The sequence below is a fragment of the Panthera pardus genome, unplaced genomic scaffold (genome assembly GCF_024362965.1).
Source record: "Panthera pardus isolate Hobbes unplaced genomic scaffold, ASM2436296v1 HiC_scaffold_16, whole genome shotgun sequence".
Taxonomy (NCBI): Eukaryota; Metazoa; Chordata; class Mammalia; order Carnivora; family Felidae; genus Panthera; species Panthera pardus.
In genome coordinates, this window is record NW_026526721.1 from 93,520,230 (window position 1) to 93,545,622 (window position 25,393).

General features: G+C 41.8%; 1 protein-coding gene across 4 annotated transcripts in view; it reads left to right on the top strand.

The window, feature by feature from the left end:
- Nucleotides 1-25,393, top strand: part of PLD1 (phospholipase D1) — a 204,390-nt gene that overhangs the window by 31,565 nt on the left and 147,432 nt on the right. The window contains exon 1 of one of the 4 annotated variants that reach the window (XM_019463171.2): nt 1,570-1,677. The exons of 2 other annotated variants lie outside the window; for them this stretch is intronic. In XM_019463171.2, coding sequence (XP_019318716.2) covers nt 1,616-1,677 — 62 coding nt within the window. In that variant the 5' untranslated portion in view covers nt 1,570-1,615. Of the gene's footprint in view, nt 1-1,569; nt 1,678-6,579; nt 6,726-25,393 lie in introns of those variants that run through there. One more of the 4 variants, XM_019463173.2, reaches the window with a different exon arrangement.

Sequence of the window (25,393 nt, forward strand, 5' to 3'; positions counted from 1 at the left end):
GCTGTTTGAGAGCAATATGAAGAAAATAGGGTAGGAACAAAAGTAAGTGGCTTGAGGCTACAGGAAGTGCCACCACACAGGAATCCTTCTGTAGATTGGGCAAGCTAGGCAGGAAGTGCTTCTGGGTGGTTAGGAAAGAAGGTAACCTATCAGGGGCTTGTTGCTTCCAGATTCAGTCCTTCCTTCCCCTGCAGGGGAGGTGGCCAGGGAGTTACCCTCCAGGGCACTCACAGTGGATGGCTGTGCTGACTCCATGTGCCATGGACAGGCAGCAGCAGCAGGAGGGCTCCATTCTTCCTTTCCAGGGTCTGGAAACCAATTTTGAACTTTCTTTTTTACTCACAAGAATTCCCATTCTAGTTCTTAGGTGATGGGAGTAGAAGGCAAGTGATCATTTTTACTCTGGCTCCTTATTGAAGAAAGAAAGAATAGGGAACTTAGAAATTAAAGGCCCATTAATAAACATAATAATTTATGTTTTTTTAATGTTATTTATTTTTGAGAGAGAGAGAGAGAGAGAGAGAGCAAGCAGGAGAGGGGCAAAGAGAAGAGACACAGAACCCGAAGGAGGCTCCAGGCTCTGAGCTGTCAGCACAGAACCCGACACGGGGCTCGAACTCCCGGACCGCGAGATCATGACCTGAGCTGAAGTCAGACACTTAACTGACTGAGCCACCCAGGCTCCCCATAATATTTTTTTTTTAACATGCATGTTAAGAAATAACTTGTTTTTCAGAAGACCATACTATATTGGTCATATAAAGCCATATTCTAAAAAAAATTTTTTTAACGTTTATTCATTTTTTGATAGAGACAGAGCGTGAGTGGGGGAGGGGCAGAGAGAGAGGGAGACACAGAATCCAAAGCAGGCTCCAGGCTCTGAACTGACAGCACAGAGCCTGACGCAGGGGCTTGAACTCACAGACTGTGAGATCATGACCTGAGCCACAGTCGGACGCCCAACCAACTGAGCCATCCAGGTGCCCCAAAGCCACATTCTAAAAAGGAAATGCATGCATTGTATGAGAAGGGGCCAAGTATTCTGTGAATTGATCAGGTTATTAAAAAATAAAGATAGATTATTTAGTCAACCATGAGATTAAATATATCATAAAATATTAATGATACAATTTTGTGTAAATTGCAGTAACGTAAAAGGGTGTTTGTACCTACACCTTAAGTTTCTTCTTATTACCAAGTTACAAAATGTTGGTACCTTTTGGGGGGTTAGAATATATTATAAAGCAATTTGTGGCTGTTAAGAAAATGACCCTATAAAAGTAAAAGAAGGAAAATAAATAAAATATAGACATGAGCCACGACAGATGTTGCAGAGTAGGGAGTGGATGTGAAGACAAAAAGTGATGTTGTTGTTAATGCAGCCCTGGCAACACGCGTCACAGATTAAATAATGAACGCCAGTTAGTGGGCACAGCGAGGAGGGAACAGAGAGGGTATTGTTTTGGCTTGTCTATCTAATTTCAGACTAATTGCTTAAGTACAGGCTTCTGTTCTGGTTATAGCCAAAGGAAAACTGAACAGTTGAAATACTGTAAATTTTGTAACTCACCCTGGATCACCAATCAGAACTAAACGAAAGAGCTTTGAGCAAAGAATGCAAATCAGTTGTTACCCTTGCCTGCAGATGGAAGCCTGGAGAGCAGCAGGATGCACTCAGTAAGCTCTGTACTCGCTATTCCTTCCTCTCTGGATTGGGTTCTAGCTGATTTGATACAAGGGATGGACTCTCATGTACTTTCTGTGCTCAGGGCTGCAGCCCCATAGAGCAGGTGGCGGATGCCAAGTCCTCCCCACACCCCCACGCCCACCCTGCCCGGGAGTGGTGTCTTCCTGGGCTGCGGCCTCTCTGAAGTTTCAGGCAGTTGGGGTAGACTTTTCCTACTCTGGGTCTTTGTGACGAGCTACTGAGCTGATAAATGTGAAAGCACTTTGCTGACACAAATGAAGGGATGACTATTTTTAGGGTGTGCAGTTGGTGGAGGAAAGAACACAAGTCAGAGGTCCTGGGTTGAATCCTGGGTCATCTCATACCATGTCCCCCCTTTTCTGAATTCCTTTTTGAAATATCTTCCTGTGGTTTTTTTCTTTTCCTCCTTAAATCGGATAGAGGTTCTTTACTTCTGTGTGTGTGTGTGTGTGTGTGTGTGTGTGTGTGTGTGCGCGCGCGCGCCCCACGGGACACCTTTGGCATTCTAGTGAAGTTAATGTATCCCTTTTCAGAATAATGTTTAATGCGTAACTCAAACGTCTAAACTTAAATGCTTAAAATTCAAATGCACGGGATTACAAAGGAAGCCAATGATAGGATATACAGTTATCTGTAGAGCAAAAGATATGTGGTATTGTTACATACATCCTTTATTAATGCATTCCACACCAAGAACTAGTGGCAGGTCTGGGAACTACTGTCATTTGGAAGTAGAGATGGGTGGAAATGTTACTTTGAGGTACTTGTAATAACTGTAATGTGATATGTAGATATCTTTTGATTTCTACTTGTGATAAGTTACCAGTATGGCTAATTTTAGCATGGATTGTTGCCTGCATTTGTAAAAGAAGGAAACCCTCAATTTCAGTTGGAGGTTCGTAAAAATTAAAATGAAAATTTTCTCCCACTCACATTTTGAATTCTGTTCGAGATCCTCCGAAACACCTTGCCTTAGACTTTACCCTTGGGGCGCCTGGGTGGCTCAGTTGGTTAAGTGTCCGACTTCGGCTCAGGTCATCTCGCGGTCCGTGAGTTCGAGCCCCGCGTCGGACTCTGTGCTGGCAGCTCAGAGCCTGGAGCCTGTTTTGGATTCTGTGTCTCCCTCTCTCTGACCCTCCCCTGTTCATGCTCTGTCTCTCCCTGTCTCAAAAATAAATAAAAACGTTAAAAAAAAATTAAAAAAAACCCCAAATCCTTTACCCTTTACTCTTGTGGCTGGTACTCTTGGGGGCAGACCCCCTGTTGCTGCCCTCCAGCTGCAGCCATCCTTTCTCTGCAGTGCCTACTAGATGTGCACCTCTATCCAGGCAGGGGACTGGAGCTCCAGACCTGTATCTCCTGCACATCCACCCTGGATGGCCCGAGGGACCTCCCACTCGGCCTCCAGAGTCCCAACTCCTGGGCCCTTCCGTGCCCCTCTGCTCCTCCTCCCATGTTCCCAGCTCTGCAGATGGCCTCAACAACCTGCACCTGGCTCAGGCCCCAAACCCAGCTTGAGCAAGGGAACTAGCAAGCGCCACTGCTGCCTGTGTTACTGCCCCGCGTCCTTGGGGAAGCTTGGGAAAGTATAAACTTTTACATTTGAAAGCACTGGTCTGCCCTTCCTTCTACTTGGAATGTCTTAATTTCTACCCCACCCACCCACTCCAAAAGGCCTCGATCCTTACTTTATTTTTCCAGTGCACACATCTGGTCATTTTACCATTGAAACTCTCTCTCTTTCTCTCTCTTTTTTTCCTAAGAATTTTTTTTAATGTTTATATATTTGTTTATTTTGAGAGAGAGAGTGCACGTCCAAACACATGGGTCCAGAGGAGGGGCAGAGAGAGGGAGACAGAGGTTCCAAGGTGGGCTCCACACTGACAGCAGAGAGCCCAACGTGGGGCAGCAGAGAGCCTGTTGTAGGGCTTGAACTCAAGACCAGCGAGATCATTACCTGAGATGAAGTCAAAGCTTAATGGACTGAACCACCCAGGTGTCCTCTGGTTTAAACTCTCTTAATGTCTCTTAGCCTCTGTGATATGACATCAGAGGGCTCGGGCCTCTCTTGCAGCATTTTCTTCTGCTCCCTGTGGTCCCTTCAATGGCCTGTTCACCATTTCCCCCTTTTCTTTGGAAGGCTGAATGGGTGCTCTCTGCCTCGGGATCCCTTACCTGCCATGTGGCCTTCTGTTTTCAGCTCTGTGGCTGCTTCCCTGCAAAGCCTTGCCCGGTCTACACCATCATGAGGACTGTCTACAGAGCATTTCTCCTCTCCCAACTCCCCCTCCCTTGTGTCTGACCAGAGTCTGGCAGGGTTTCCCAAGTGGTACGCACCTAGAAGGACAGAATGATTAAAGTACGTGGTTAGGAACATTTACTTCAGAGCCAGACTGCTTGGGTTCTAATCCCAGCTCCACCAAGGGCAAGGTACTTACCCTTTAGGTGCCTTGGTTTTCTCATCTGTAAGGCTGGTATTATAAGATAGTGGTGGGGGAAAAAAAAATAGTGGTGAGATTTAAATGAGTTAATACTTGTAGAGCAGTTTAGAACCATGCCTACCTTATAGCAAGAACTTAAATATTAGCTATTAGCTTTAGTTTCAGTGATGTGGCTTGGGCTTATTAAGAAGTCACATCCTGCTTGGGGTGCCTGGGTGGCTCAGTTGGTTAAGTGTCCTACCCTTGATTTTGGCTCAGGTCATGATCCCAGGGGTCGTGGCATTGAGGTTCTCTCTCTTCCTCTTCTTCTCCTCCTCTCCCTTGCTCATGCACTTTCTCTCTCTCTAAAATAAAATAAAAAATTAAAAAAAGTCACATCCTACTATACTGTTTTTTCTGGGTTTTTACTCTAGTGCAATTTGAAACCAAGTATTTATTCTTCATCTCCATTGAGGTTGATATTGTACATGGATTTTTGGCAGAAATAATTTGTGTGAGACAAAAGGAAATACTTTTGACAGGAAAAATCTTAGGGATACAGCCTTTTAATACAGTGATGGACACTGTCCCACCAGTACTTAGCTGGTTAAGTTGGGGGTTTATCCATATTTATTCCATTTCAGAGATTATGTTGACTGGCATTTTACTTGCAGATTTTTGGGTAAAGGAGGGATCAGCATTATTTATCAGAGGATTTTTCTGGGAATGTAAATCATTGTATATATTTGCAAACCAGAACTATCGAAGAGATGGTTTTGAGTGTAATCACTTTTTTTCTTTTTTGCATGAGTATTTTCATATCTTCAAGAAATATTCTGCTCTTGTAGGGGGGACAAACTTTCCTTGAACCTCACCACACACTTATATTGTATGTGACATTAATGCACCCTTATAACAGATCATCTTCTGCTTTTATTGTGTTTTCTTCCAGCATCAAACTTGTATTTCCCCCGAAACTTAATTGTTCCAGCCTTTTCTTGGTTTTGCCACCAGGTGGGGTTCTGGCTCCTTCTTAAGGCAAGGGCCGCATATCTAGAGGCCAGTTTTCTCATGGAGGTGATTGTCTTGATCCCCTCATTCTAAAGTGACCCCAGGAGAAACCATTGAGCTCACCTGGGAGTGGGTGGGGGAAGCAGGTGGGGCACGTGTGAGGTCTCTGGGGGTCTCCAGGTTTTTCATGCCTGATCTTGTGCTTATGTGCTAACGTCTTCTGTTGCACCGGTTTTGAGAAACTTGATTTTACCAGCAATACCTATATAAATCTGTTTGGCAGGAAATGAATCCAGTGTTCCTTGGAATATTTGGTCCGATGTTATGTCTTAGAAGAAACAATAGAATTAGAGAATCTTGACCGTGAAATAGATCTTTTTTTTTTTTTTTTTTTTTAAATCAAGGTGAAGACGTGAAGTAAGCCATTACAACTGACACTGTTCTTGGAGTTGAAAACTAGGGGTAAACTATGTATATGGTACTGTGAACACGTCGTGTTAAAAAGCAGAGGGTGGATTTTCATTATTTCTTCAGCAATATACTGGAACTTTATGGACTGTTTGGAGATAGAAATGCCTTTAGGAAATTATCAATTGTACTTTTCTAGAATAAGAAATGAGTTCACATTTCTTCGTTTGAAACCATAGCGAGTCCTATTCAGTTCCATTTTAAACTGTAAAGAACTATAATACGACCAAAAAATCTTTTATCTTGTAAACATAACCTAAATATAGATGGTAAAACTGAATTATGAGTGATTTTCAGATTTACAGACACCAAGAGGGAGTCATAAGTTAGAATGATCCTCAGAGGGTAGCTACATTTGAGGCGAGCGTAGCATAATATACAGAAATACTGAATCACTCACTGTGCTGGTCACCTCAAACTCATGTGACATTGTATGTTAACTATATTAAAAAATTAGAAGGTTTTTTTAACACATACTCCTCTCGAACATAAGTTGATTTTTAGACTTTAGTGATTAATGAGATATTAGGCTTATTTAACGCTACCCCTCAAAATTTGAAAACGGTATGTAACTTTGATGCTCAGCAATGGTCCCTTCATGTGTCCCTCTTATGCAAAGTGAAATTGCAGTGCTGTATGTTACACTGTCACCACCATTGAACTTCATCTCATGACCCTAATGGGGAGCGGATTGCATTCCTCCTGTTTAAAATGAATGAGTCACTTTACTACAGCGTCTGAGAGAGAAGGGAGTAAGGGTTCTCTTTGTTTAAGTTTGTGTGTTATGGTTTTCTTAGGCAGCAAGTTCAAAATTGAAGCCTGAAGTCTTTGCTTATGGTGTACGTGGTTTTTATTTCTCACAGCTGCCCAGTGTCTATTTAACATATGGGGAGTGGTTTCAAGTTCATTACTAAAGCTTATAGGCTAAAGTGCTTTGTGGGCTTGGCTATGACTTAAGTTGCCAAGTTCCGAACAAACTGCTTTCCTTGTGTTTGTGGATTCCCTGGGTAGTCCGAGTCCTCCCCTCCGGGCTGGATCAGCTGCTTTGGAGATTAGTTTCATAGTAAAGATTCTTTCTTTAAAGCAGTATGGAGGGACTGCTTTCACAGGGGCACCAGGTTAGTAAATAACATTTTGAACTTTTCTGCTGCATGTGTCAGACTTTCTCTCTGCTGACTGCGGGCGATGACATGACAGCATAGCATTTGTGCCATCGCTGTGTTCTTGTAGAAAATGATGTGAGTTCGTGGAGGTTTGGAGGTTATGATTCTCCTTATCACATATGCGTTGTTTGGCAATATTACATACACATGGGAGCTAGAATGAAATGGCATTTATGTGGTGGATTTGTAGTCCGGAGATTTGGACTTGTTTGTAAGCATTTTTAGTTCCTTTTTCCGAATTCCTTTCTTTCTGCCCTCCTGTTAAGTCTTCTAGGCATAAGTGTGATTTTTATACATGGCTGATTGTACTGTTTTTGAACATGCGGTGGCCTTGTGCTACCCTCCAGCTAGGGATGTCGTGCCTCACACCGTTGTGCAAAATTGCCTGGTGCCCAGTTTTCCCTTGGGCCTACTTAGAGTTACAATGAACCAGAATGCCGTTTTCATTTTCTCTTTGAAGAGTCTGACGTTTTTCTAGAATGCCTCCTAAAATACCCACATAACTATTGATGTGGGAACCGTGTACAGGTGCATAGTTGTCACAGTTTTCATTCTCGAGCAATTCCTCACAGTCTGAGACTCCTTCTGGAGTAAATCTGATGGCAAAAATGGAGCGTGCCTTGTATTGCTAATAGTAATAACACGAAATTCAGTACGTAAGTACCAAGAGGGTATCTTCTTTAATTTCATTAACTTAAAGACCTAGAGAGCAGTTTTACCTTAATTAATTTGTCACCAAAGCAATCCAGCAAGAAATTGTTCTGCACGAGTAAATTGGATGATGTTTTACAGTTTGTAACACTCTATAAAATATTCTTGTGTTTATGTTACTTTAAGTGTGCTTTGGTTGGAAGTAATGTGCGAGTGTTTTAAGATAATGCTAATATGCCTCTGTTATTGCCCTTTTCTTCTGCTCTTCCCCCCCGCCGCTGGGAAATACAGTGTATTGGAAGGGATCTGTTCTTCCCTGTTCTCCTCTGTTCAAAAAAATAAAATTGAGGGAGAAGAGAGACAGAAAAAAGAACTTTGAAAAAATCTTTGCGGTGACATGCTAAATTTTAAGGACGCTACTTCCTTGAGGATCACAGTTTCCATATCTGCTGAGGCTGAAGTTATAAAGTTATGACTGCATGCCATTTCAGGATCACAAATTTGATTGTACTTTATACCTTCAAGATACAATTGTACAGCTAATGATTGCCCCTGCCTCTGCAGGTCTTTTCTTAACAGCAAATCCACTGGGTCATTTTAGCTTTCAAAACAAAACAAGACAAAAAGGCAAAGATTGCTGTAACTTGCTTAATATACACTCTTACTGCATATACGTACTCTTTATTATACTGTTATTAATAATTAAATGCTCTTAATTTAAAATTTAAAGAAGGACTTTTGTCAGCATGATTATTGCTGCCCAGTGATTTTTCAAGAACAATGTTAAGAACATTTTGCTCACTGATTACTTACTTGTGTTTAGTCGGCATAGATAAAAGTCTTCAAAAGCTCACAGGAAACTCATTTGTGTCTGGTCGATCTCAATTTCTGTGTTCCCAAGTGCTTCACAGTCTTTCCTCTAGAGAAGATACCCAAACAAAATACCACTGACTAGAAACACAAATAAACAAATGTAGCAAAGTATAGGAGAAACTCCCTGAAGGCCAGATTTTAGGGTTTTCCCAAAGAATATTCATTACGTTTCCTTCAAACATGGGGAGAAAAAAAAGACCATACATACAGTAGGGTGTTCGAAATCTGTAATTTGAGGATAAAGTAAGCAAATCTTATTCCTGATTCTAGGTTTGAAACTTGCATTGTAATTCTTGTTCTCATCTTGCTGGACTAGTTTGGTTTTGTTACAACTCTGCCTTTTGCCTAGAATCAAGTAGAGACGGGTATTTTTCTCATTCCATACCATCTAATTTTAAGTGAAGCTTTGAGCTGATTAATTTATATCAAACTGCTTTCTTGTTGGAATTCAAAGTACTCTAGATGTCTCATAAATCTCAGATGGCTTGTGAACCTAGCTGATAATGCATAAGCGTGTGATCCTTATTTTCTTTTAAAACGATTCAGAGCTTCGAGGTTGGAGACAAATCCTCAGGCAAACCATTTCAGTATGAACTGGCCCACACACTGGGAAAACTGACTGGCGGTAGAAGATAGGCACTCAGAGGAAAGAAATGAATACATAGAAGTAACTGTGATATCAAGAGTCGGTTGGTTTTCTGACTGCTGAACCTTGATAAATCTATTCATGGCCCAGGTGGCTCTCATTCCCACCCCTAGTTGGGATCTTTTCGGTGCCCCTTTGGGGAGGTGTTATTCTGTGGTTTCTGGCCTTGGATTCATGGTCTTTCTTGTGCCTAACCCCCAGGTTCTGGCTCAGCCCTGCTCACTGACGGTGGCGATGCACAGAAGTCCTGTGCTTGTGTATCAGAAAGTGGGGAGGACTGTGGTGCCACCCACCCCAGACATTCAGTATTTAATAGTGACAGGAAAACTGACTTCCTGGGCGGATTTTACTCCTGAGGCTGATCTGACTGACCACAATCCTCTCCATCCAGTTCCCTCTTTCTTTTGGAAAAACCCCATTTAAGTTTTACAGTCTGGCACTTCTTTTCTTTTTTTTCTTTTTAATATACTTTTAAATGTTTATTTTTGAGACAGAGAAAAAGACAGTATGAGCAGGGGAGGGACAGAGAGAGAGAGAGAGAGAGACAGAGAGAGAGACAGAGTCTAAAGCAGGCTCCAGGCTCCAGGCTCCGAGCTGTCAGCACAGAGCTGGACGCGGGGCTCGAACTCATGGACCGTGAGATCATGACCTGAGCCAAAGTCGGACGCTTTACTGACTGAGCCACTCAGGCACTCCTACAGTCTGGCATTTCCGGAGGTAGAGTGGAAATAATAGTCCTAGCAGGAACGGTAGAGGTAGTGGTGGTAATAATAATACAGTAATAACAACAACTAATACCAAAACCATTCCCTAAGGGCAGTCCCTGTCCTGAGCCTCTTCTCTGTTTCTCACAACAACCCCAAGAGGCCAGTTGCCCTTATCCTCATTTTATAGTTGAGGAAACTGTCCCAGGAAGATTCTGTCATTTATCCCAAGTCATAGCGGATAGCAGCATTAACAGTGCTGTGCCTCAGAGAAGTGCTCTGGTGGGAAGAAAATTTAGTACGAGAAGTTCATGTTCTGGGGAGCTATAATCCAATATTTGTTATTAATGAGAAACAAACAGGTGAGCACTGATACCTGTGTCACTCTTCACACTCAGAGATGCTTCTGTTGACTCACTGTCAACCAGTAAGGCATGTCCTTTGTGTTCTTACTCTACTGGGTGGGAGGTGGGCTTGTACTGTTTTCTCACCAGCATTGTTCTGCTGGTGACCAATGGCAACACACAGAGTTTGCCCATGGTCGGTAAAGGAGACCAATGGCGACCACGGAGAGTCATGACCATAGAGAGTCAGCCCACAGCATTGAAAATTGTCTTTTGACTACATACTTAAGCTCATCTTGGAACTTCTGAGACTTTTAAAGGCTAAAATAATAAAACTGCTAAGGCTAGGAACTTGGATCTTCTGATTGTTTACCTTAATTTGGCCTGTATGAGTGTCCTCCTCATTCCTGCCCAGTATGATTTCCTGCTGATAATCAAAGCTCTGGTTATTTTGTCAGTCCTGGAGGCTTTCTGAGGCCTAGTGGAAAGCCAAGAATATGAGACAAGTGTTTCCTTTAAAAACGTAAGTGTGTATTTGAAAATGTTGGGCAAATAGCTTACTTTAGCTTTTGCTAAAACTTAGACGTGTGACAAGTTTGGAGTCCTTTTTTTAAAAATCTTTTTTTTTGTGTTTATTTATTTTTGAGAGAGAGAGAGACAGAGAGAGACAGAGTGTGAGAGGGGGAGGCAGAAAGAGAGGGAGACACAGAATGCAGAGCAGACTCCAGGCATGAGCTGTCAGCACAGAGCCCGACGCGAGCTTGAACTCACAAACCGTGAGATCATGACCTAAGCCGAAATTGGGCGCTTAACCAACTGCGCCATCCAGTGCCACAAGTTTGGAATCTTTAACAGTATTTGAAAACATAGCCCATAGATTAAGGAATTATGTTTAAAGAGAAAAGAAGGAAAGAAAAGAAATCAAACAATAAAGATTTGGATCTTTGGATGGGGAAGCACTTTCTCATTCTAAAACCAATAGAGAAATCACAAAAGGAACAGGGTAATAGATTGGAATTTTCCAGGTAGGAGTATAAAACATTTTAAGTACAAAAATACTAACTGAAACATTACTTATTATCATAAAAAGTTGGAAGTACTCAAAACATACAGTAGAAGAAAATTGTATGATGGACCATTATGCAACTATTACAATTTTGCAATGGTATGAAAAAAGTGTAATAGCAAGTAGTGATGACAGATATTTAATTTAAAACACTTAAAATTAAACCATTTGTGCACCACGTACTTGGCCCTATTTAAAATCTACATATCTCTGTCTGTATTATGCTTAAGGCGATAGCAGGAATGATGGTCACCTTAAGTTAATAAAGGTTTAGGGATTATTTTGAAGTTGAGACTTTCTGGTAGTTTGTATTTTCTTCTCTATATATACTTTTCTGCATATTAATATTTTTAAACAGGATTATAGTTGAAGAAAAAAAAGAAAACTACTTATGAAGAGAAAAAAATGAGAACAGTATGTACCAAAATTTAATTGCAGGTTAACATCACCCATATTCTATTTAATTACGATGGCGGCTTTAAGAATGATTTTAGTTTTCCTCAGTTTGTAAATCTAAGATTTTCTTTCATAAGAAATTATAGTTTTTATAATAAAAATTAAAATAGATTAGGAGTGACAGGTTAGATGAGGCAAGATCAATTTTTATAAAGGATGAGATAATTTTACTTTGGAGAACAATTATTTCACTACGTTTATGCATTATTTTAGGAAATTGCCTTTTGATTTTTATCTATCAGGTTTAAAGTTTTAGTCAGTGATTATAGCCAATGCAATTTTAAGGTAGAGAGTTTATTTAATAAGGGATGTGGGAGGAAGCTCACTTAAATACTTGAAACATCAGTCTAGGAATGACACTTTCATGGATTTCCATTGTGTCTCGAGAACACTTTCCTCCTCATTTTATACTGAAGCCTAGAATGATTGAGTCCCAGAGGCCACAAGGTTCCAGTTGAGTTGGAGTCTTTGGGCCCTTTGAGGTCTTTTGACTCCCCAGGTATTGCTATTTCTAATACTCCATTCTGTCTACTTAAAAACATTTTAGTAATGATGAATGAATATTTCCATTATTTCTGGTTTGGTAAAAATCAAAAGCTAATACCATTCAGCACTTACCTAGTGACATTTGAGAAAGAGGCTGAAGGCCCGTTAACTGCTTCCAAGGAAAACTCACCAACTTCATAGGCATGGTCTTCATTCTCCTCATTGTTGAACATTTTGTTCCTGGGTAAGGCTTATTTACTACACATCTGGTTTTCATGTTTATTCTGGAAGACAGCAACCACATGGAATGACTAGAGATCACTTGATACTGAGCCCTGGAAAAGTAGTTTCTAATAGCTTTCTTGAAGTTTATATATCACAAAGTTAACCCCTTTAAAGTGTACAGCCCAATGATTTTTAGTGTATTTACAGAGTTGTGTGACCATCACTGTAATGTAATTTTAGAACATTTTCGTCACTCCAAGAAGAGGCCTCGTACTCCTTCCCTTGCTCCCATTTTTTCCTCCCCCAACCCTAGGTAACCCATATTCTACCTTCTGCCTCTCTAGATTTGCCCACTCAGAATATTTCATGTGAACGGAATCATACATTGTGTGAGAAAGCTGGACATTTTAATTTGATGCTCAAAGACTGCTTAGGTGAATGTGACCTGGCCGCTGTGTGGGCCCTTTCTTCTTCTTCTTCTTCTTCTTCTTCTTCTTTTTTTTTTTTAAACGTTTATTTATTTTTGAGACAGAGAGACAGAGCATGAACAGGGGAGGGGCAGAGAGAGAGGGAGACACAGAATCTGAAACAGGCTCCAGGCTCTGAGCTGTCAGCACAGAGCCCGACGCGGGGCTTGAAATCACGGACCGTGAGATCATGACCTGAGCCGAAGTTGGATGCTTAACCGACCGAGCCACCCAGGCGCCCCAGCCCTTTCTTCTTAATAGTGTCCTGAGGCATGAGATTGAGATAAAATGAACTCAGTGTTGTTACCTGTTTATTAGATTAAGTGGCTTATTTGTGTTTTCTTTCCCTATATTCAGATTCAAATTAAAATCTTCCGTAATCAGATTTAAAAACTATGTGGGAGTATATAGCCGTTAATATGAGATTGTTGTCGACTGTGTTGCAAAATTGTGAGGTTATACTAGGTAATAGTTGGGGCCTTGAGTGAATCACTTGACTCACTAAGACTTATTTTTTTTAATCTATAAAATATGGGTTAAAACATAAATACTTCCCTTGTAGGGTTCTTATGAGAATTAACTAAAATAATGCATATAAAAGGCCTACTGTAGTTTGATCCTTCATAGGTGTTAAGTGATGTTAGCTATTGTTATTAGTGTCATTTATAATAAATTGTAGAAAGTTATTTTCCTTTGCTTTAAAAAAAAACTTGTTTATGTTTACCCATTTTTGATAGAGCATGAGGGGTGGTGACAGTGATAGAGAGAGAGAGAGAGAGAGACAGAATCCGAAGTAGGCTCCAGGCTGCGAGCTGTCAGCACAGAGCTTGATGCAGGGCTCGAACTCACAAACTGTGAGATCATGACCTGAGCTGAAGTTGGATGCTTAGCCGACTGAGCCACCCAGGTGCCCCTATTTTCCTTTGTTTTTTAATGACTACATCTATGCCCTCCTAAGGATTTGAGTTGGCTTGCAAGAATATTTGCATATCATTAAACACACATACAGATATACACAGGGATGAAAGAAAACCAGAGCTGATAAAGTTAGTAGAAAAATAATATCAGAAGAAAGTACAATAAGAATAGTAATGGGGGCGCCCGGGAGGCTCAGTCAGTTGAGTGTCCAACTCTTGATTTCGGCTCAGGTCATGATCTTGTGGATTGTGAGATTGATCCCTGCGTTGGGCTCTATCCTGACAGCGTGGAGCCTGCTTGGGATTCTTTCTCCCTCTGCCCCTCCCCTGCATGCACACAAATGTGTGCTCTCTTTCTCTCTCTCTGTAAATAAATAATAGTAACGATAGCTAACATTTAGGTAGCAGGTTTTCAATGGGCATTTCTGTAGCATCTTTCCTGGCGAATAATGCCAGGGAATAATGCCAGATCAGAAATGGGCAGAGATAATCCAGGAGAGCTTCAGGCCGGGAGGCACCTTGAATGTTCTCTAGTCCACCTTCCTACCCCATACATGAGACATTGCCATCGATGACAACTTGGTGTGGTGTTGGAACTCAGTGTAAAGGTGAGTGTATTGTCTCATAATGTGTATGGCAACTGTTTATTAAGCATTTCCCATGAGCTAAACTCAAATTAGAACCCAAACTGACTCCAAAATGATATAATTATGGTGTAAACTCGTCTGCTCAAGGCAACCAGTTTCCTTGTTAATCGTTCTTTTTTTTTACAAAGTTCTTATACATATTAAAGTGCAGTGTGTACTATCATAGTGCCCCCTGCTCCGATTTTCATAGTACCTTCTACATGGAGAAGCAGACACCTAATCAGACAGTTCTCCTGATATCGGAAGATAACTATCATTCTCTTGCTCAAACATGCGGGGTTCCTTTTCCATTGTTCTTTTAGATTACATAGTCTAACACACTGCAACCATTCCTTTTTCCTGGAATGTGCCTTCTTTCCCAGTAAGTACGCACAGTGAACTCCGAAGCGGTTCTTCAAGATTCCTTTCCACTGTACCTTCCCGGCAGTTACTTTCCCCAGTCCCCAGATCGAGCACTTCCTCCTCTAGGCTCCCACCACACTACCCTTCACACTCTGAGAATTAGTTCTTAAAAGTCTGTCTCCTCCCCTAGACCGTGAGCCTCTGTCAGAGAGCTGTTGACCTTTGTGCTCCTAAACTCCTGGCACCTGACACGTGATGATTGCTCCAGACGGTAGAAGAGAGAATTTTTGATCTCACGTCCTATAGATTCCTAACTATATCTGACTTTACAGATTATAGATGTCTTTGGATCAAGGGTGTGCAGGTACACTTTGATTACCTGAGGGCTGAGGTAAAAAACCAAAAAGCCATAGCCTGTGGCTTCTCTCAGACCCAAAGTAGCATCATCTTGGGAAGCAGACTGAAGGTTGGTCTCATTTGGCTCCTGTGCCATTCATTTTCACTTGGTAAAATTCACTGACTGCCTGATGTAAGCATGGTACTTGCTTGTGTGTTGGGTAAGGCTGCTACCCACACCTTTGCTCAGAGAGCTTTAGATAAAATGATTATGACTTTGACAGTGGGGTTGAATCACAAAGTTCACAGTAAACTTAATACCAGTATTCAAGTAAATGCTGATAAGAAGATACAGAACATTCTGTTTCAATGTGAAATTATGGTAGTTTTTCATGGAGTTTTCCTTAAAGCATGGATAGAAGGTTAATTTAAGAAAAAAAATGTGTAACTGGGGCAGTAAGGGCCTGTCACTGGAGTCTTAAGTGGATTCATTAAGCCCTAACTAGAACATTCTACATATGGTAGGTGAGGTGCGGGTGTTATCTGGTCTCAGGAGTTGTGGAGTGCCTACTCTGAGGGCTACTCTGAGGGCTAGACCCCTGGGGCCCTACCTCTTGCCATCTGAGTCTGGATTTGCCAGCCTTCTTTATCCACACTGAGTCTTCACCTCCTGTGTGGATTGTTACGATACCAGGCACCCCGGTGAATGCACCTTCTCCTTTAACTTTTTGCCACTTTTGTGCTAGCTTTTCCCTGGAGCTAGCTGGAGCCCGTGCCCTTGGAGGCCGTTGCTGCTCTGAGTGGTCCCCAGAGGTCTGGCCTAGGTTTTGAGGAGGAAGACCGAGGTATAGGATTCTAGAGTTGACGTGGACACAGGGTGTAGCCGTTAAGAGCATGAAGGAGGCTTTTCTGGAGAGTGCTGATGTGGTGCCATCCAGGTGCTGATGGTGCACTTCCTATTTTAGGAAGCTTTCCGTTTCCCAAGCCCCTTCCGTCCTAGAGAGCCCAAAGTGTTATGAAGTCCTCCTGTATGCTGACATGACAAAGTCCTCTCTAGAATAACCATCCTCGTGTGCCAGCTCCATTCCCTGGAACCACAGAGGAAACATCTACTTACATCCACTGGGCTTGATAGGTTTGAAAGTCTTCTCATTTTTGTTCAGCCTAAAAACTTTAGATTCTTTCGACTATTTCTCATACCATGTTTTTCAGACTCTTCTCCACACTTGTCCCTATTCTCTGAATGTCTGTGGTTTACCCTTGTTCTGTGGTCCTCAAATTGAATGTAGTACTCCCAACTGTAGGCTGACTAGCAGGCTGGGATTATCGACTGCTTTCCTGGATACTGCTCTTCTGATAACGTATCCTAGGAATGCATTAGATCTTAAAAACAGCAATATATCTTTTAAAGTGTTTATTTTTGAGAGAGAGAGAGAGAGAGGAGAGAGAGAGGGCGCGCACGCACCCATATGAGCGGGGAAGGGGCAGAGAGACGGGGACATAGCGGATCCGAAGCAGGCTCAGCACTTACCACAGACAGCCCAATGTGGGGCTTGAACTGCGAGATCATGACCTGAGCCAAAGTCAGATGTTGAACCCACTGAGCCACCCAGGCTTCCACAAATAGCAATATTAACATGTGCCATTTTTGGACAGTTATTATATTTGAAGGCAGTGTGCCAAAGTGCCTTAAATATGTCACTCAATCTTCCCCACACTAAGGCCAGCATTACTGTTGTATTTCCTTGATTTGAAGACACTGTTAAGGGCTAAATATACCATCAATTAAATTCCAGCTTTTCAGGGGAAAAAGAGGAAAGAAAATGCCATCACGTTGAATGTAGATGTCAAGTCCAGTAGTCATGCCAATTTCAGAAAAGTTAAAATGCGTGTGTGTTGGGGAAAGGGGGCAGAAAGTACATGTTGGAATCAAGGAAATATGGTATTTTCAGTCTACAGGTAAGGAGGCTGAGCTTAAGGAATTTGAGTAACAGGCCACAGGCTGAAGAATGGAGAACTAGGGTTCAGGTCCAGGTCTGCCGGCTGCAGTGTGTGTTCCTACCATTCACCCTGTTCCTGCCCAAGGCCTGGAAGGTGACGTTAGCTCATCTCCAATTCCTGGGGGGGGGGGGGGGGGGGGGGGGGGGGGGGGGGGCGTTTCCTCACAAAACAGCTGTCAATCTAAGCAGCCCCAGCCTGTGCTTGTAAGTGTATTTCAACCTAAACGCAGATATCTGCATTTATCCTTGGCAGTAAACAAATTTCTATGCGTTCCTTTCCCCATATTTTAGTGTGTTGACCACATCAAAGCATATAAATGTTTTTGTGGCTCTACAAACAGTTACTTAGGTATGCCTGAGAGTGGTATGTTCATTAATGCTACCAGCGATGAGGTTGGTTTAGCACAATTGTTGTAATTTTTTAATACAATCCACTACTGGTCTCATCGGGCCTGGGAATTTGGTTCTGTTTGGGGAAACTCATGTATTTGATGGTCCCATGGCTCCCTGAAGCCCCCATCCTAGGCTGACTCAGGCCTGTGGGCTACCCTGTCAGTGTTCCTTCATAGTTAATATGTGTGCTTCTGTTTCTGTGGCCTCTGGACTTGGCCCTGAGTCAGAATCCATGAGGGCCACACTGCGCTAAACTTTGCTCTGCTTCTCACTTGCCCTCTGACTGCACATGCTCACATCTTTCTGTTTTTGTTTTTTTGTAAAATCCTGGGTTATTTGATGCAGTTTATAGAAAATCTCTGAATCATGATGAAAATCTCTGAATCAGGATGATCATGACAGTAACAGAATAAGTGAGTTGGGAATTAAAAACACTTCTTTTTATAGCTCCATTGTGGTTGAAGGAAGAATATCTTGCGAACTTTCTAAGAGATACCTGGATGATTAATTAACAAGAAATCCAATCCAGTTGTTCTAGTTCTTTCTAGACGAAGACAGAGAGGAAGTAGAAAGTGTCAAGAATGTATAATTGAAGGTTTTAAGAAAAAGAACCTGCCTAGTAGCTTTCAATGACAGAAAGCATAGAACTAAAGAAGATATCTTCAGTGTAGTCTCAGCTCCTGGAAGTGTAGATTTGTCTTTTTTTTTTTTAAGTTTATTTATTTTGAGAGTGAGAGAGCATGAGGAGGGGAAGGACAGAGAGAGAGAGAGAGAGAGAGAGAGAGAGAGAGAGAGAGAGAAAATACCAAGCAGGCTCCACACTGCCAGTACAGAGCCTGACACGGGCTCGAACCCACAAACTGTGAGATCATGACCTGAACCAAAATCCAGAGTCAGACGCTTAACTGATTGAGCCACCCAGGTGCTCCCTGGAAGTGTAGATTTGTCGCTGGCAAACAGATTTAATGTATTTTTTTAAAATGGGAATAAAGAAAAAAGTCAAATATACTCCAAACCTTTTACAAAGACTACTTTTAGTTATGTGCATGGCTTTTATATGTGGAGTTATTAGGCCTTCATAACTCTGTTTAAACAGGTAAGAAATACTGAGTAAAAGTTAACTCCATCAGATGCCTCTTTAGATTTTGACTCGTAGCCCAACATAACTCCCACCTCTTGTGAGAGGATAGTTACTGTCCTGTACTTCTTGGCTAAAAATAGAAGCCACTTTCTGTCTAAAAATGAAGGTGTACGGCTTAAAAAGAAAACCATGTTGAAATAACTCAAGTTGACATCAAGTTTAAACTCAAATTTAAGTTGACTTTAGTGTCATACTCCAAAAATGTGATAAAGTTGCCTTGATAAGAATTGCCTCCTGGATCGTGAATGAAGGTGGTAATAGTATACAGATCTGGAGGTTTATCAACCCGCAGCATAGCTCTACTCTTTGCCTGATGAACGATTCAGTATTTGCCACAGCCTTGGTGTGTTTTTACTTGCTACGTGGTAGATACTTCTAAAGACATAAGTTTGGAAATTTTAGAAGGGAGTGGGACTGTAGATCTACCCCTTATAGATGCAGTTTTGCCTCTATTATCAGTTCCCTAGGGATCTTTATAGGTCCTTTAGAATATCTGTGGGCCATTATGCAGGTGAATTAAGGTCTTGATAGAGCCGTAGCAAGCTGGTTTTGTTCTCACTGAGTAACCCTTCTGCCATAGTTTCCTTCCCAGAATTTCATTCCTCCTATCATTAAAGTAAATACATAGTTTTGGAGTAGTCTAAATCCATGTCTTTCAAACTGATGCCCATATGAATCCCCTGGGTATCTTGTTAAAATGCAAATTCTGTTTCTGGGGTATGGCAAAGATTCTGTGTTACCAGCCATCCAACGGACCACACTTTGAGAACCCCAAATCTGAAGGTTTTCACTGTCCGTGCTCCCAGGGAGACAGGTGGTGGGAAAGGGTGAGTGATAAAACACACGTTACATGGAGGAGCCTCATATGTTCATTGCTATGATTACTCTGGCACGTGACCTGCTGAGTTCAGAGAGACAGCAGTGTACATATTGAGAAGCTTAAGGGGCGCCTAGGTGGCTCAGTCGGTCGAGTGTCTGACTTTGGCTCAGGTCATGATCTTGGGGTCTGTGAGTTCAAGCCCCACATCGGGCTTTGTGCTGACAGCTCAGCCTGCTTTGGATTTCGTGTCTCCTTCTCTCTCTGCCTCTCCCCCACTTGTGCTCTGTCTCTGTCTCAAAAATACATAAATGTTAAAAAAAAGTTTAAAAAAAAAAACCAACAACTTTGGGACCTGCAGTCCTCCCTCTGCCCTCCAGCAGTTGGATCACATGGGCACATTACTAATCTCTCTACACCTCAGTTTCTGAATTTGTGGCAGGCAGTTAATATGAAAACCTAGGTTTAAGGTTAAAAGATATAATGCATATAAAGTACTTAGTAAGTGCTTGCTATTCATAGCTATTGGTGGTAATAATTCAGAAAACATTTACTGAACACTTACTACATGCCTGGCATGTTAAGACAGGTATGTAAGGATCAAAAGACACCTCTTTCAACTGGGATTGAATTGGTTTATTTGGAGTCCCTGGAGGTGAGATTAGATCTAAAACTTTTAACTCTAAGTCCAAAGCCCTTCCTGTCTAATTCTTTCTGTGTGCTCACTGGCTGTTTCTTATGATGTGAAGCCACATTAAAACAAACCTGGTTTCAGACAACTTTAAGTAAGTAGAACCCATATACTGACTCTCCGTGAATTCAACATGATCTAACTTTTAAAACCAAAAGTGAGTCCTGTTTGGTTCCTTGGGTTTGCACGAGTTATCTGTGGGGGTTGAGACTGAAGTATAGGTTTTTGTTTTGTTTCTTATCAGCGGGAAAGGAGTAATACCAGAGAATAGGCGTTATCGATTTCTATTCTGGTGGATCCTAACCATTCATCTGCCTTCCATTTGCCATCCACTTTTTCAAGTGATTTCAAAAGGACTCGGTCTTTGCATGAACTAACTTGTTTTTCTCATACAGACTTAAAAAATATGCACCCTGCCTCTTTTACAACAAGGCAGCGCAAATGCTGGGTTGCTGGGAGCTGGGTGTTTTCATTTGTCTTTGGTACCTTTCTTTGCAAAGGAAATGATCACTGCCTCAGAATTTATCTTTTCTTTATCTAATAGGTTTTTTAGTTATTGAGAAATGCAAGCTTTTTTCTGAGATTACAATAGTTTGTGTGTATATGTATGTGTGTTACATACCTTTGTAATTTTTTAAAAAGATACTGGTTTGGCAGAAACTTAAGTGTGACTATTGTGTTTGTTAAAGCATAATAACAACTCACTGAACAGTCTATAGATAATGAAAACAATGGAATTTGAAAATGTTCATTGTAGGCATTGACAGATTGCTTTCTTTTAGTGCTTTGACAATGTCTTTTTCCTTTGTGCCTTTCTGTTTATAAGTTTGTCTTATAACAAAAATTTGTCTAGTTTTGTTGTAAAAACTGTAGAAGTGATTTTTGTACTGGCTAACTCTATAGGATCGTTGAAAATTACCTGCTCTTCTTTGAGTGTTGGTATATGTCGATCGATTTTTTTTTTTTTTTTTTTTTTACAACTTATTATTCCTGTGTCTTTGTAGATTTTTAAAAAACAACCACTTCATCGGGCTATAATTCACAAACCATAGAATTCACCCACTTGAAGTGTACAGTTCCAAGTTTTAAGTATATTCACAAAATTGTCTTTGCAGATTTTTGCCAGTCCATTTTTCTTTCCTCTTTGTACTGTGTACCCCAACCCCCTTCATTTTACCATTCCTTTAACGACTTTTCTTGCTACTTATAGTTTCGGGCATATATAGGTACCCTGACAATGCTAAGAAGCTACATACTTCCTGATTACACTGTGGTTTTTTATTAACTTTATATTAGTGCCATTTTAATGATGAATCATAATCTGTCAACTGTGTCCATGCGTTATTAAGCCTGGCATGTTTCTCGTTACTCCTCTATCCTTCCTTCCTGCAAACCTCACCCTCCACCATATCCAGTTTGGCTTGTTTACTTTAAATATTGCATTGATTCTAAAATGTGACAGAACTGAACTGGGATGGTTCCATTAAGACTTCACACAGTGGAAACTCCTCTGGAAATGGTTGTTCACTATAGTAACTGTATAAGCAGAGCCAGCTTTCTGTTCAGCTCAGTATCTTTTTTTTATTTGTGAAAGAACACCATTGGCTGGCTAATAAAAAAGCAACCAATTGAAAGCAATGTTACTTATCTGACAAAATTCTATTTGGGGCAGTCCACCTTATTATTATTGAATGCTTTTTAGCTCCAGGCCTTCAGCATCTAGAGGAGGGGATAGGGGATGGTGGGTGGAGACTTTGAGATAAAGTCTAAATGCGTTAATCACCTGCCTAGACCCTATGCTCATCTACATGACACCTTTTTTCATTTCCTTATACCTGCCATGGTTTTGGATGTGAAATATAGTCATCATGTTGAAGACATATTTAGAATCTGGCAGGACTTATTAATTGATTGGATATAGAGAATTAAGGAGAGATAATTGCTAAGGATGAGTTCCAGGGTTCAGTTTTTCAGGGTAGATATTTGCAGTTCATTCAGAAAGGAAATGTAAGATGAAGAAATGTTCTGGGATTTGGAAGATGATGGATTCTTTATTATAAACTTTTTTTAAAATTTTTACTTATTTTTGGAGGAGAAAGAGAGAACATGAGCAGGGGAGAAGCAGAGAAAGAGGGAGACACAGAATCCAAAGCAGGCTCTAGGCTCTGAGCTGTCAGCACAGAGCCTGACGTGGGGCTCAAACTCATGAACCATGAGATCATGACCTGAGCTGAAGTCGGACGCTTAACCGACTGAGCCACCCAGGCGCCCCAAGATGATGAATTCTTTAAAAAAAAAATGTTTATTTATTTTTGAGAGGGAGCGAGAGAGGGAGCAAGAGAGAGGCAGGCAGAGCATGAGCCAGGGAGGGGCAGAGAGAGAGAGAGGGAGACAGAATCTAAGCAGGTTCCAGGCTCTGAGCATTAGCACAGAGCCTGACGTGGGGCTTGCACTCATGAACCGTGAGATCATGATCTGAGCCTAAGTCTGATGCTTAACCGACTGAGCCACCCAAGTGCCCTGGAAGATGATGAATTCTAATTTGATCATATTGAGTTCATCCAACGGGGAAGTTCATAGGCAGATGGATATATGGTTCTGAAGCTTAGGAGGAAGAACAAGGCTGGAAACAAATATTGAGGGCCCAGTAGATACTGGTGACTAGGAATACAGAGATGGCTTCTGCCTTCAGGAAGCTTCCAGTCTTCCAGAAGAGGCAGAGGCATGGACTCTGTGAAGAGGAATGTACTCAATGGTGTTTTCCCCCAGAAGCCATTGAAATACCAAAGAAAGGAAATCTCAGCATGCATTGTAACTGAGAGGTGGGTAGAGTGGAAAAGCATGATCCCAGGACTCTGGAAAAATACTAGCATATAAAATTGAGCAGAAGAATAGCCTCCAAGAAAATTCCATCTCAGTGGCTGGAGAAGGAGGAGGACCCCTGGAAGAATGTGGGAGCATGAAAGCCAAGAGAAGACATGGAGTCAAGAAGAATGGAGTGCAGGGTTATGCAATAGGAAGTTAACAGAAAACACGCACGGGGAGGTGACCTTTGGGTGGCACAGTATACGGGTGCTTCCGGACTTTGGTGAAAGCTGGCAGAGTATAGAGGTAGAAGCCAGGTGCAGTGGGTTGAAGGATGAAGGATGAGGGAGGAATGATGAAATACAAGGAGTAAGTAGACAACTTTCTGAAGCAGTTTGCCTCTAAACAGGGGGAGCTAGTAGGATAGAGTCAGCTGAGGTTGGAGTCCAGCTGAATGCTTCTTCTGCACCCATGTTTAAAAACCCCAGGGAGGGGGACACCTGGGTGACTCAGGTAAGCATCCAACTTTGGCTCAGGTCAGGATCTCCTAGTTCATGAGTTCGAGCCCTGCATCAGGCTCTCTGCCATCGGTGCAGAGCCCGCTTCAGATCCCCTGTCCCCCTCTGTCTGCACCTACCCTGCTCGCACGCGCTCTCTCTCTCTCAAAAAAAATATATGTGTGTATATATACGTGTGTGTGTGTGTGTGTATACGTATGTGTGTATATATACGTGTGTGTGTGTGTGTATACGTGTGTGTGTGTGTATACGTGTGTGTGTGTGTGTATATACGTGTGTGTGTATATACGTGTGTGTGTATATACGTGTGTGTGTATATACGTGTGTGTGTATATACGTGTGTGTGTGTGTATATACGTGTGTGTGTGTGTATATACGTGTGTGTGTGTGTATATACGTGTGTGTGTGTATATACGTGTGTGTGTGTATATACGTGTGTGTGTATATATATACACACACATACATATATATACATATATACGTATACATATACGTATATACGTATATATATTAAAAAAAAAAAAGAAAACCTTGGGGAGGCCAAGGGTCAGAGAGTTGTTGGGGCCAAGAAGTCAGAGAGTTGAATTGGCCCAGGGTTCGGTTTTTCAGGTGATTGCAACGGAAGGACAGTGGGACCATCAAGGAGAGGTTTTCAGCAAGAGAGGAGTTAGAGTCGTGGACCATGTGCTCTCAGCTGGATGAACAGGGGCATAAGGGCTGGCATGGGCTGTGGGAGCAGGAACAGCTTGTCCGAGGTGCAGTCGTTGCTGGGTGTCAAAGGTGTGCTTGGATACAAGTTGGATACAGGCACCTGTGAGGAGCCTGAATGCAAAGAGTTAATCAGGCAGTCTTGCTACTATTCCACCAAAATAGATGGCGGTCTCCTGGTTTTAAGAATGAAAGAGTCACAGGGCAGATCTGTAGCCATTTCATCATGAGCCCTAAATTTGAGGTGTTTTGCGGGCTTGGTGGGAGAATACGATGCCACTAATCATATGTGTTCATCCATCCCACCAGAGGAAGATGGAAATGGTATCTCTATTGTCCTGGCTATGTTAGTTCTTTTTCTAGACTGACTTCTTTTGTTAAAAATTAATTAAAATCTGTTTATGTCCCTTCTAATAAGTAGTTTGGTTAGGCACAAAGCATGTAGAACAGTTTCCAGCTATCAGGTTTTGATGAGGAGAGTTTATAGAGTATTGTGTCCCTCTGAATATGAAGATAGTAGCTTACAGGGAATGGACAGTGCAGGGAATGTGACGTTTAGGAGTCATGATATGATTCTCAGACCTAATACTTAACACGGTATGACCCTGGTCGGACCTCTTAATCATTTTAAATCTTTGCTTCTTCAGCTGAAAAGAAGGTGAAAAATAATAGTTTGCCTGCAGAATGAGGAAAATCGGATATGATGTATATGTGAAAAATGCTTTGTAATCTGGAAAGCAGTATGCTCACGTTCTCTGTTTTGCCCATATTGTGAGCTGTTCTAAGTCTTAATTCACATTTATTCATTCCTCCTTTGGTCTATAGTTACTGAGAGTCCAGAAGACACTAGGAACTGGGAATCTAGAGATGACCTCTCCCTTCAGGGAACTGAGAATCTTCTAGAGGAGGCGGAGACCAAGCAGAAAGAGTGTTCTCAGTGGACTCCCCTAAATGCTGTAGAAGCAGTGAGCAGAGGCATCTAAAACAGCCTGGGAGGTCAGGGGAGGCTTCCTGGAGGAGGTGGCACCTGTGAGGAGCCTGAATACAAAGAGTTAATCAGGAAAAGAAGGAGGGTGGAAGAAGGCAAAGCTACAGAGGGAGCAGCCTTTTGGGAGGCTGAGAGGTCGGAGAGCATGGAGCATGTTTGGCTCAGTCCGGCTGAGCAGGGAAACATAATACCTTCCAAAGCTTGACTGTGAAATAACAGCAAAAGAGAAGCAAGAAGTACAGGGGACCATACGTATAAATGAGGTGCTTTGAGGATGTTTTAAGTGGTAATAGGAAGAAACATGAGAGCAGGGAGGTTGATAAGGGAGTTGATTAATGGAAAGGAGGGTTTGAAAGAAGCCCGGGCTTGAGAGCTGGGTGAAGTGGGAAGAGGGGCCGTCTT